Raw genomic sequence first — 13,038 nt, 5'->3', positions numbered from 1 at the left:
ATCTGTTCAATCTGTTATCACTGTGTAAAGATATATATCCTGGCACCCATCTTAAACACAAACCTGACTTTATGTTTCTTCCTTTCCATTGTTCCAGTACATCTGGTAGTGTCTTCAACTTCCCTATACCTCAGAAATTTCTGCAAGGGCCCCTTGCAAACAGCCCAGTCCTTGGCATGACCTCAAACATACAGACAATACATTTCAGGAAATAAAGTGTATGCAGATGCACTTGTGGGAGTGGAGGTGTCTTGACATATTCTATAGGGAGCTCTGATGTAGCACAAACGTTTGCCACAAGTAACTGGATACATTCCATATGGACAAAGTATGCAACTGATTTCTCATTCTCATTGTTTGCTGCTGCTTTATAAAAATCATGAAAATAAAATGATGTGAAACTATAGCAAAGATTAACTTTGTTTCTGCCATTGACTGATTACTAAAATAACATTTCAAAAATATAACAACTATAAGCATGATAATGTACATTTTTATGCCATCGGCTACCATTTAGCCTTTTGGTGACCACACATTGGTACATTTTTCAGGTTCCCCGATACATCACTAACAGACTGGTTCACATGTACGTTCTCAATTCACCATCGGGAATATGGTTCAATAACATTTCTTAGCATTAACCCATGATATCATTTCTTCCCACAGTCTATGACCACACTATGATAAGCTCTCAGACTCAACACGTGATTGGTAAAAATATTCACCTCAATTTGCTTTTTATAATTTAGTTTATTAAGGAGGGGAAATCAAATAGCAATTGTCACCAGCAATCCAGAGACCCAGGCTGATGTTCTGGGATCATGAGTTTGCATACCATCATAGAAGATGGTGAAATTCGAATTGATGAAATTCTGGAATTTAAAAAGTTGGACTAATGGTGACCATGTATCTGCTGTCATACTTTGTAAAAACACATCTAGTTCACTAATGTCCTTCAGGGAAGGAAATCTGCCTTTGTTACCTGGTCTGGACTTCATGTGGCTCCACTCTCATGTCTGCCTCTGAACAGCCCTTTGAATGTAATTAGCATTTAGTCGCTGGCCAGCCAGCGATGTCCACATCCCATGAACTAATTTAAAGAAAAGCTCTTTGCACTTGAAGCAAACATCACGATTAGAAGAATGGGCAATTCAGCCCATTTATGTTGTAATTCTTGCTCCTGTTCTTCTCATAAATCCTTCCCAAAAGATACCATGTAAAGACTGAATTATCGGGTTGCAATAATTACTAGCATGCCGCCAAGCAGGGCATGCTTTGCCCAAATACAATTATGGTGAAATGGTAAAACCAGGAAATGCAACGTTATAGATAATTTATCAGGATTCCAATCCAGGTCAGATGAAGATATGGAAATCACCTCTGTGGTTTGGAAGGGTTGTACAGTTTCTAATCTCAATGTATTCTGCACTGGAGATGAACCTAACCAGAAACTGTCTCTCCCGTGACACACTCACTTAAGAACAATACTGCATACATCATGTAGTGCCTCTATTAGAAAGGGTTTCATTCTCTACTGACAGCCCAGGACTGATGGGGAGAAGTTTAGAAAATCTGGAAGAAACGTACCAGGGGAGATTGCACATTATTTCATTCCCTTATGTTGTTTGTTGGAAGAACATACCTTGTACACTTCACTGAAGCCTCCTCGTCCCAACAGGTGTAGTAGCAAATACCTGTCATTTAATGTAGGATGGTCTTTAAATCTGCAACAAGATGTTTATAGAGCCAGGTGAATCAACAGAAATAACCACCATCTGTACCACAAAGTTTGTATAACTGTTTCAAAAGAAGTTTACATTACATTAGTGTTCTAATACACAGCTACACTCTCAGTATGCAGCAATGAGGAAAGGTTAGTAGAGTATTACACTCCATGAGCCTTCAAACATTTAATTCCCTATCCCAGCAAATACTGCAAAGGGTACTGAATGAAGGCTAAATAATTCTCTAGAGGAAAAACAAAAATCTGTCAGTGACCCTGGATGACACTTTTACATGATAAAACTGCACAAAACTGAAAACCCAATGGCTTGCCTGACATCTCAGAAAGGTGTGGGACACAAGGCCCAAAAAATTAACACAACAAGATGGCTTACTCACATTAAAAACAATATCTGTAAACCAACCAATACATATTACGACCTGGCAAGCACATTTAAGCAATGCAAGTACGCCACCTACAGGATTGCATGAGCACTGGCTGTATATCTAAAGAATTAGAATTACAAGGGGATAGAAATCACACTTCAGCTGCAAAAAGTCCTGGGTTAGATTATACCTGGAGTTCTGAAAGTAGTCTGGGCATCACTCTACAGGAAGGGTATACTGGTTTTGAGAAGAATGTAGCAGAAATTTGATAGAATAACTGCAAAGGTTAAAACCTGTTGGGGTGGGAGGGGAGGGGATTACACAAAATAGAAATGTGCTCTAGAATGTAGAAGATTAAAGGGTTATTCAACTGAAAATCCCAAGAGATAGGGCAGATACAGAAATCACTGACAATGGAGGTTATCTTGAAAGTTACAGCCAGACTATCTAGGAGTGAAATTAGGAACCTCTACACAGACACAGGACAGTAGAAGTTAAGAACTCTCTTCAACAAACTGCAGATGACATCGAATTGTTCATTTTTGTTCATTGTTCATTTTCAAGTTGTTAATATTCTGGTTGACAAAACATAAAATCTATCAAATGGATATGGGACATAAGGCGTGTATCTGGAATTGGGCTGTAAATCAGTCATCTCAGCTCATGACTGAACAGGCTCATTGGGCTAAACTGCCGCCTCATGTTCCTGTTGAGCTCTGGTTCCACAGATTTGAACTGTCACTATGTTATAGCTGACCACATTACATAACCTTACTTGTAACATTATCGCCTAGAAACAAAGTAATAATGCATTACCTTCAAACTCTTTTCCAAATCATACACTGTTTCCCACATGCTCATAAGCAATCTTTGATTGGTTGCAATACAGGCCACTGTTATTTGGCCTGTTATGTCCACATTGGCTTTCTGCAGCAACAAATCAGCTAGAGTTACTCCCTCGACTTTTCCTCATAGACTCTTCCAATCATCCCCCTTCAGGTAACTATGCAATTCTTTTCTGATAGTTATGACGGAATCTTTCTCCACCACAAGCTTTAGATTCCAGCTCATAACAATATGCCTCATCTCGCTATGGATACTTCTGCCATTCATCTTAAATAGGTGTCCTCTGTTTCTCAATCATTTTGTTAAAGTTTGCCTCTATCTGCTGTATTCAGGTATCACATGGCATCGAATGCCATTATTAAATCTTCTCTTTAAAGAGAGGATTGAGAAAACCCAATCAATCTTCAAACCACATCGCTCTCTCTCCTATACCCATATAACTGTTTTCTAACATCTTTTATGGGCCCTCTCCAACATGTTCCATGAGACCATAAGACATAGGAGTGGAAGTAAGGCCATTCGATCCATCGAGTCCACTCCGCCATTTAATCATGGCTGATGGGCATTTCAACTCCACTTCCCTGCACTCTCCCATTCCTTGTGAGATCAAGAATTTATCGTTCTCTGCTTTGAAGACATTTAACATCCCGGCCTCCGCGGTGCTCCGTGGCAATCAATTCCACAAGCCAACCACTCTCTGGCTGAAGAAATGTCTCCTCATTTCTGTCTTAAATTTACACCCTCTATTTCTAAGGCTGTGTCCACGTGTCCTAGTCTCCTCGCCTAACGGAAACAACATCCTAGCATCCACCCTTTCTAAGCCATACTTTATCTTGTACGTTTCTATTAGATCGCCCCTCAACCTTCTAAACTCTAATGAATACAATCCCAGGATCCTTAGCCATTCATCGTACGTTAAACCTACCATTCCAGGGATCATCCGTGTGAATCTCCGCTGGACACACTCCAGCGCCAGTATGTCCTTCCTGAGGTGTGGAGCCCAACATTGGACACAGTATTCTAAATGGGGCCTAACTAGTGCTTTATAAAGCCTCAGAAGCACATCGCTGCTTTTATATTCCTACCCTCTTGAGATAAATGATAGCATTACATTCGCTTTCTTAATCACGGACTCTACCTGCAGTTCACCTTGAGAGAATCCTGGGCCAACACTCCCAGATCACTTTGTACTTCTGCTTTATGAATTTTCTCACCGTTTAGAAAATAGTCCATGCCTGTATTCTTTTTTCCAAAGTGCAAAACCTCGCATTTGCTCACATTGAATTTCATCAGCCATTTCCTGGGCCATCTCCTAAACTGTCTAAATCTTTCTGCAGCATCCCCACCTCCTCAATACTACCTGCCTGTCCACCTATCTTCGTATCATCGACAAACTTCGCCAGAATTCCCCTAGTCCCTTCATCCAGATCATTAATATATAAAGTGAACAGCTTTGGCCCCAACACTGAACCCTGCGGGACACCACTTGCCAGTGGTTGCCATTCCGAAAAAGAGCCTTTTATCCCAACTCTCTGCCTTCTGTCAGACAGCCAATCCTCAATCCAAGCCAGTAGCTCACCTCGAACACCATGAGCCCTCACCTTACTCAGCAGCCTCCCGTGAGGCACCTTATCAAAGGCCTTTTGAAAGTCTAGATAGATAACATCTACTGGGTTTCCCTGGTCTATCCTACTTGTTACCTCCTCAAAGAATTCTAACAGGTTTGTCAGGCACAACCTCCCCTTATTAAATCCATGTTGATTTGTTCTAAACCGACACTGCACTTACAAGAATTTAGAAATCTCATCCTTAATAATGAATTTGAGAATTTTACCATAAACCGAGGTTAGGCTAATCGGCCTATAATTTTCCGTTTTTTGTCTTGATCCTTTCTCAAACAAGGGTGTTACAACAGCCATTTTCCAATCATCTGGGACTTTCCCAGACTCCAGTGACTTTTGAAAGATCACGACCAAAGCCTCTGCTATTTCCTCAGCCACCTCCCTCAGAACTCTAGGATGTAGCCCATCGGGGCCAGGAGATTTATCAATTTTTAGACCTTTTAGCTTTTCTAGCACTTTCTCTCTTGTAATGCCTACCATACGCAACTCTGTCCCCGGACTCTCCTTAATTGTTGGCATACTACTCATGTCTTCCACTGTGAAGACTGACGCAAAGTACTTATTAAGTTCTTCAGCTATTTCCTTATCTCCCATCACTAGCCTTCCAGCATCTATTCGGAGCAGCCCAATGTCTACTTTTGCCTCTTGTTTGTTTCTCATGTATTGAAAGAAGCTTTTACTATCAATTCTAATATTACTAGCTAGCCTACCTTCATATTTGATCTTCTCCTTCCTTATTTCTCTCATTGTTATCCTCTGTTTGTTTTTGTAGCCTTCCCAATCTTCTGATTTCCCAGTGCTCTTGGCCACTTTATAGGCTGTCTCTTTACATTTCCTGACTTCCTTTGTCAGCCATGGCTGTCTAATCCCACCCCGGGTAATGTTCACACCCTTTCTGAACAGCAGTACCCAGAATTGGACACAATACTCTAGTTCAGGTTGAATAATTTCTTGTTTTTAAGAAAAGATTCCTCATACCTTGTTGCTCTTGTGCTCTATACCTCTATTTACAAAGACTACAATCCTGTATGTGTTCTTGACCTGCCCCGCCACATTAAATGGTTTGCATGTATACACAGACTTGTGTACACATACAAATCCTGTTGTGCGTCACTTGATCCACCTCATTCCCAAGAATTAGAACCATTAAAGCCTCATTAGGTCAAACAGACACTAATACAGAAAATTCACCAGAACACATTTGAGAAACTCTTTCATAAAACAAAGAACTGCACATGCTGCAAATCTGAAACAAAACAGAAATTGCTGGAGGAACTCTGCAGGTTAGGCATGTATCTGTCGAGGGAAAGCAGGTTTAATGCTTCAAGTCTGGTGGTCAATTGACTAGAAACATTAACCATTTTCTCACCACAGATGCTGCCATACCTATTGAGTTTATCCAACAATTTCTGTTTTTATTTGAGAAACGCTCTCCCCTATTTACCTTTTATGTCACTACTAGCTCAGTCTGTAATAAGATTATTACACTTTTAAGTTCATCACAAATTTATTCCTCTATCTTTTCTGCCAGTTAATGGCCTACATAATATACCTAGCAGCGCAACGGTACCTCTTTTGGTTTCTTAGGTCTAATTAAATTGATTCCGTCCATGAACCACTCTGAACACTGGGAGGTGGTGACATATGGTGAGGCCACTGGACTAATAATCCCAGAATCTAGGCCATGATGCCGGGGACGAGTCTGAAGTTCACTGGAAGCTCAGGGTCATTTTTGCAGAAAGAATATAAGTGTTCTGCAAGCAATCACCCAGTCTGTATTTCCTCTACCCAGTGCATAGGAAACCACATTGTGAGCAGCAAATACATTAGACTAGACTGAATGAAGTGCAGGTAAATTGCTGCATTACATTTGGCAAAAATGGCCCCGAGCTTCTGGATACATGCCACTTTAACACACCACCGTGTCCTCTGGCCAACATCTCTGTTTCAGGTTTATTGCAATGTTCAGAAAAGATCAGCACAAGTTGGAAGAACAGGGTCTCATTTTCCACTTGGGACCCTGCAGCCCTCAGGACCAAATATCAAGTTAAATAATTTTAGGGCCTGTGCACCCTCTCTCATGTCCTTTCCCCAACATTCTTCACAGCAGGCCTTGTCAGAACATGGGCTGCTGCCACAAACAGCCCATTGTCAGCCACTAACAATTCCCATTAGCAGCAACTGATTCTCCCAGGCTGACCATTACCTATTTCTTTGTATACCCAACTGGTCTCTTTCTCTGGACTCCATCTGCACCTTTCAGTTACTTCTCTACCTCCGCCTCCAGCCCCCCAATCCCACCCCTGCACCCACCATCCCATCTTCAGCATATATACCAACTTTTTCCTACCTACAATTAGTTCAGCTAAAGAGTTACTAGACCGAAAACATTAACTCTACTTCCTTGCCTCTATGCTGCTGAGCTTCTAAAGAATGACATGCCACGTAAGAACACACAAATTATGGCAAATAAGGTTGGTGAGCAGCAGGTGCAGATTGCTATATGGGGTATGGTTATGAGGCATTAACAGATACTTAGCTCAAAGGAGGGCAGGATTGCGCACTAAATATTCTGGGATGTAAAAGTGTTCAGCAAAGAGGAGGGAGAGCAATATTGATTAAGCATCATGTTACATTGCTGGAGTGAGAGAATTTCTTTTTATTCACAGTATATGGGTGCCGTTGGTTAGGCCAGCATTTAATTGCCTATTGCAAATTGCCCACAGGGTAGTTAAGAATCGATCACATGTCTGGAAGCACACGTAGGCCAGGCTAGGTATGGATGATAGTTTTCCTTCCCTAAAGGACATCAGATAGGGATTTTTAAAAAAAACAACAATTGACAATAGTTACATGGTTACCTTTAGGACAGCTCTTATTGAATGCAAGTATCAACATAAGTCACAGCGGGATTTACACTCATGTCCCCGGAATCTCTGGGAATCATGCCTCAGCAATTTCTATTTTTGTTTCAGATATCCAGCATCCAAAGTTGTTTGTTTTATTTTACCCCACTTAATGTTTTAATAGTTTATGCCCTGGTAGTGTTCACACAGACTTTAAGCCAGGCTTTTCACGTGACAGATGACTATAAAGAGCATAATGAAAACATGATGTAAAAATCAGTTGTGTGGGTGGCAGTGAAGAGGAAAGCTTTAGACTGTAGGAGGATGGAGATGGTCTGGTCAATACAGCAGAAGAGTAGAAAATGGAATTCAATCCAGAGGATTTATGTTGTGGGAGGTGTAACAAGGCACAGGATTACACAATAAATGGGTATGAAACCTTGTGAAGGAACAGGTGGATCTTGGGGTATATGTCCATAAACCCTTGCTAGGTAACAGATTGTTAAGGGAGCTAAGAAGCAAATAGCATGCAATTCTTTATTGACTGAGGTGCAGGGAGGTAATTCTAGAATTGTAAAAATCCCTAGTTAGCTGGCTGCTAGGTTATCGCTTACATTCCAGTCACCATGTTGTGGGAAAGATATGACTGGACTGCATCAAGTTCAGGGAAAATTTTTAGAATTGTTACCAGAGCTCAAATTTTAGCTATGAACAAGGGTTCGATCGGCTGTGGTGTTTTCCTTCGAACAGAAGTGACTAAGAGGTGACTTAATTGAGGTGCATAAAATTGCTGGGGGGGTCTATACAGAACAAATAGGGAGAACATGATGACAACAGCAGAAAGTCAAAATACAGACTTTAAAACAAATGGTAGAAAAATCAATTTATATGGGAAATACTTTCATCCTGAAGGTGATAGGAACCTGTAACTCACTGTTTGAAAGGGTGAATTAGGCAGAAAGATCCACATATAAGAAAGAACTTGGATGTCTATTTGAAAAGCTGTGATGTCCAGAGCTAGGAAAGTACTGCAGGCTGCTGCAATTAAGCCAAATAGCTCACCAGCCAGCACTGAAGAGTTGAATGGCGTCCTGTTGTACACTTGCTGCAAATTCCGGGGTGTCCATGTCTCTATAAATCCTCTCTGTTCCCTAATTTCCCCTTTCCGGTAGTTGAGCCTGGTTCTCAAAGCCTTGACTAACTTGTTAAATGTCTCTAAGTGCACTTTCATTGGTTCTAACCTCTGTTTAATGCAACACACCTTCCTGAAAACTGGTCCCAATGTCCAAGCATTCTAAATCCACTCCTTGGTTATGTTGCAACTAATAACACTGGGAGTTTCTTCACTACAATGACTCTAGAGGTTCATCACCGACTTCAATTATGGACAACTAGACATAGCAATAAATGCTGGCTTTGCTTGGAGTGCTCATACCCCGAGAATAAATCAAATTAAACAAATGGGTATTCAGATCAGATTTTAATTAGTGTTTTAATTGTTTCTAAATTAAAGGAAAACTTTGCTTTTAGAGGGAAATTGAAGTGGATAAACTCAAATAAATAAACTTATCTCAGTTGTACCCTATATACTATGGCCTCAATATGCAGTGAGAGCAAGTTGAGTGAAAATGTGAGAAAGGTACCTCCCTCTCTCCAGAGAAGAGATAGTCAGAAGTAACATGAAATGAGGTTACAGTCCAACAGATTTAAAATCACAAGCTTTTACAGTGCTGTTCATCAGGTGGCTTCTGACTTCGTCCATTTCAGCCCAACACCAGCATCACCACATCATAAAGTATATAATTGAGGGCAATGATAACTTACTGTGAATTATCTTCATTGTGTATCCTCTTCAGTTCCCTTATGTGCAAATTGCGTACTCGTTCCAACCGCTCTAGTTCTGCTTGTATCTCTGCCTCCTCCTACACATGGAAGAGTTTAGTGAAGAAAGATCACAATTTAAATAAATAATGGCCCGATACAGACAGAATAATAGAAGCAGCACCGAACACAGCAATAAAACTCAAATGATACAATAAATAGGCTTAAAAATAACTGCACTTTGAAATTGTCTAGCAATTTGAAAGTGGTTATGCCAATTGAATAACGTTGATTTCACCAACTATTTGCTGCAAAACACTCACCCAAAGTCAGTTAAGGAGAATCAATCGAATTAAAAATACCCACAAAAGACATGAACAGAAGGCACTTCCTTTAGAGTACCAGTGGCAAGAAGAACTGTTCTTGCTGTAGCTTGGCAAACAGCACATTTGAAAACAAAATAAATGGCAAGGGGGAGGAAAAAAAAAGCTGCTGGTCTATCCAGTCTGCCCCACATGATAATGGCTGACCAAGATTGGTTATGCTCAAGATGCAGCATAGCCCTAAGCAATGTGGAGCAGAAAGTCCCATGCTTTTCGTACCAAGTGAACTTGAGCAGATAGCAGGTGTGATAGCTCTGTTCCAGCCGTGCTGGAAAGGTTTGCATATGTGGCAGCAAGAAGGGGAGCAAGGTTAACTGTGGTGCCATTCACCATTCAGACTCAGCAATGGAGAGTAGCCACTTGATTGAGAAGCTGCCAATAGAAGGCAAATGGTGCTCCAGTAACGTATAATAACTATGTAGCACTTTAAGGTGTCTTGGTGGGATCAGGACAAAGCATTTGAACTACACAGATTATCAAGTTTTTCTATTCCACAGAACCCTTGAACTCAGAAGATACCCATACTTTCCCAGAGATCTCTGTGCTGACTCCAAAAATAACAAAACAAAAGCAACAGGATTTTCCATACGCAAATATAAAAAATCAGAACTTTCCATTGTTGCTTAATCTGGATTTAAATTTTCTTCTTGGGAATTAGAAAGAGTAAAGAAATAGGCTCAATCTATCTTGGAAGCAGTGACCCCCTTTTGGACCTACTTTGGAACAGAACATGATCTTTTGGCACAGAATGAAGGCTTAACAAACCTTCTTTAAATGTCCTAATCTTAGTTTGAAGATTTCTTCCTGTTCGTGGTATTCCGCTAAAGTCAAGCTGCAAAAATGAAAAACAGGTTATTAGATTTCTGCCGAAATTAATTCTGGCATCACTGATTTTAGCACATCCTTGAGAATACTGCACTGAAATGTTTCACTCGGGATTTAAAAACCATTCAGGACTATTTACTTAGCAAACTTCAGGTTTGGTGAAAAGATTCCTCAAGATTCGGCCTAATTCAAAATAAACTGGTAGATGGCTCTTTATGCATACAAGTTTCCAGTTTGCATTTCAGCTGAAAGTCAGCACTTCTTGACAATGCTGCACTCTCTTAGTAGATAGAAAACCCAAAGGTAGTTCCTCGAGCAGCTGTGATTGCAGACAATGAAAAGTGGCTTGATCTCAACTAACAAAACTATATTGAGTGGTTACTTTTTCTGAAAAACTCAATAACTCCACACAATTCCTCTTAACTACTTTAAGAAATATCATGATTCCCCACAGTGGTTACAAAAGCACATTTATATTTCTTGTTCCTTGTCATACTCAAAAAGATATGAGCCATGTTTAAAAGTAAACCTAACGGAAATACAACTTTATTGAATTAGATCAGGCCTGTTATGTAAATTACATTTTTTGACCATCACTTGCTTGCTAGGTCATCCCCCTTTAAAATTACCATGAATTGTATACACACATATAGAAAGATTAAATCACCTTGCAAGCTTAATTATATCAACCTTGAAAAAAATATGATCACCTAAAATACAAACAATGACATTTTTCTCCCAACAATAATTGACAGTGTGGGATCCAGGGGCTTCTGAACAAATTTCAAAACTAAAAAATGCTCAATTGTCGCTAGTAGCTTCAAATGATTCGATGTAAATACATATCACATATGATAAGAATTTATAGGATAGGCATAAAGTACAATTGAGTGGAAGCCACCAGGTGCTACTGGAATGGGTAGGAAAAGAAGAGAGAGGCGGCACCCCTTCAAAAATAGGCAGCTGATTTGACAGCAACATGGCAAGGCTATCATGTCTTTCAAGGCACAGAAGGTGCACCAGAAAATTTAAGATATGAGCAACATTTTCTATCTACATTGTTATGCATTCTTTCCAGGATTCTTCTTTATCAGCAATTTTAGATGCAGTTTTGAGGGGTTCATGCCATCTGGACAAAGTGCTTCAAAGTAAATTTGTAAAAAAAAACTACATTTACAATGTCCCAAGGCACCTGCACCATTAACACAGGAAGCATGATCTCCAGTGAGTATTCTTCATAAGGTGGCATCTGCCAATGGGAACTTTGCTGAGCAGATTATAATGTTGCAGATACAACTCAAATATCCAGAGAAATCACTTCAAAACCTGAATTCTGCCAACAGACACTGGGAAGCATCCAAAGTGGCTCAACAGAACTTGAAAATTTTCCATGCTAATTTTCCAGGAATACAGGTAAAGATAGCTACGATCAAACTTGTTATTAATTGTTGTCAAACTGTTGCACTGTTCAGTGGTTGTGAAGCATCATGGTATATCTGGAAGCCCAATGCAAGTTGCTCATAAAACGACTGCCATTTCTTCCTTGCATATTAATTTCAATGGAGTTACAGAGATGAGGAACTGGGCCTGTTTTAAGCGCAGTTATGACTATTTATGCACTACTAAGGAGCAGCGGTCACTGACATCCATTCCTCATTGTCTTTTATAATATCAGATATATTTATAAGAGAACGATTTCAGGACAAAGTGCACACTCTGAAAACCATCAGGGATGTAGGACAAATTTAGCAACAGTGAAAGATCTTTTAAAAATGACCAAAAGTGCCAATCAATTAACTGCATAGCTGAATAGTCACTTTAAATTCAATTTGCTTGCAACCTGACTCACGTCTCGTTTTCTGCTCCATTTGCTTTGTTCTTCCTCTGTTTTTGCTCATTGTTTGTAGGTGGCATCTGACACATTGCTGCTGGTTTCCGTTTTGCTAAGAGCTTCCTCTGTCGCTCAATCTCCTCTCGCTGGGTGTTTATTCGTTCCTGTTGTCTGTACAACAAATAAAGAATTAAAATGGTGCAGAAGCAACTTGGAGAGAATTCCATGGGCAAAGGAAACTTTGGGTGACATTTGCTTAAATGGTTCCATTATGTTAACAGGTTTTAATGGACTGATGAGGGTACGTCTGTGACCAACCAGAACTGCTGAGGCCTCAGTACTTCATGCCTCCATGCATTTGTGACAACACACACAAACATGTTAGACATCATCAAGGAGTGTCCTCTCTACAGGCTAAGTCGAAAAATAGTCATCTTAAACTCAGCAGTTGCTTTGTTTTGGGATTTTCATTCACTGATTAAAATGAAATGGAACAGCAGAACAAAATAATATTAATATTTTTAAAGTGCAACACAAAGATTTTTTATTTGGTTTTGGGACATATCACTATTAGCAAGACTAGAATTTTTGTCCAAACCCAATTTCCCTTGAAAAGGAGATGGTGATGAACTACCTTTGAATTATTGCAGTCCATTCTGTGTACAACATCCACAGTATTTTTTTTGGAAGAAATATCCAGGATGTTGACCTAACAATGAAGGAATGGTGTCACAGTTTCAAGCCGAGACGATAGA

At 40.0% G+C, this 13,038-nt stretch overlaps 1 protein-coding gene across 4 annotated transcripts in view; it reads right to left on the bottom strand.

The window, feature by feature from the left end:
* The window catches only part of tlk2 (tousled-like kinase 2), a 161,473-nt gene that overhangs the window by 50,297 nt on the left and 98,138 nt on the right, over nt 1-13,038 (bottom strand). For all 4 annotated transcript variants that reach the window (XM_048560672.2, XM_048560673.2, XM_048560674.2 and 1 more), the window contains 4 exons: nt 12,302-12,454; nt 10,393-10,459; nt 9,248-9,345; nt 1,643-1,724 (listed from right to left, as the gene is read on the bottom strand). In XM_048560672.2, coding sequence (XP_048416629.1) covers nt 1,643-1,724; nt 9,248-9,345; nt 10,393-10,459; nt 12,302-12,454 — 400 coding nt within the window. The remainder of the gene's footprint in view (nt 1-1,642; nt 1,725-9,247; nt 9,346-10,392; nt 10,460-12,301; nt 12,455-13,038) is intronic.

The sequence above is a fragment of the Stegostoma tigrinum genome, chromosome 31, assembly GCF_030684315.1.
Source record: "Stegostoma tigrinum isolate sSteTig4 chromosome 31, sSteTig4.hap1, whole genome shotgun sequence".
NCBI classification, from domain to species: Eukaryota; Metazoa; Chordata; class Chondrichthyes; order Orectolobiformes; family Stegostomatidae; genus Stegostoma; species Stegostoma tigrinum.
The sequence above is the reverse complement of the archived record's forward strand: the minus strand, read 5'-3'. Positions and strand labels throughout refer to the sequence as shown.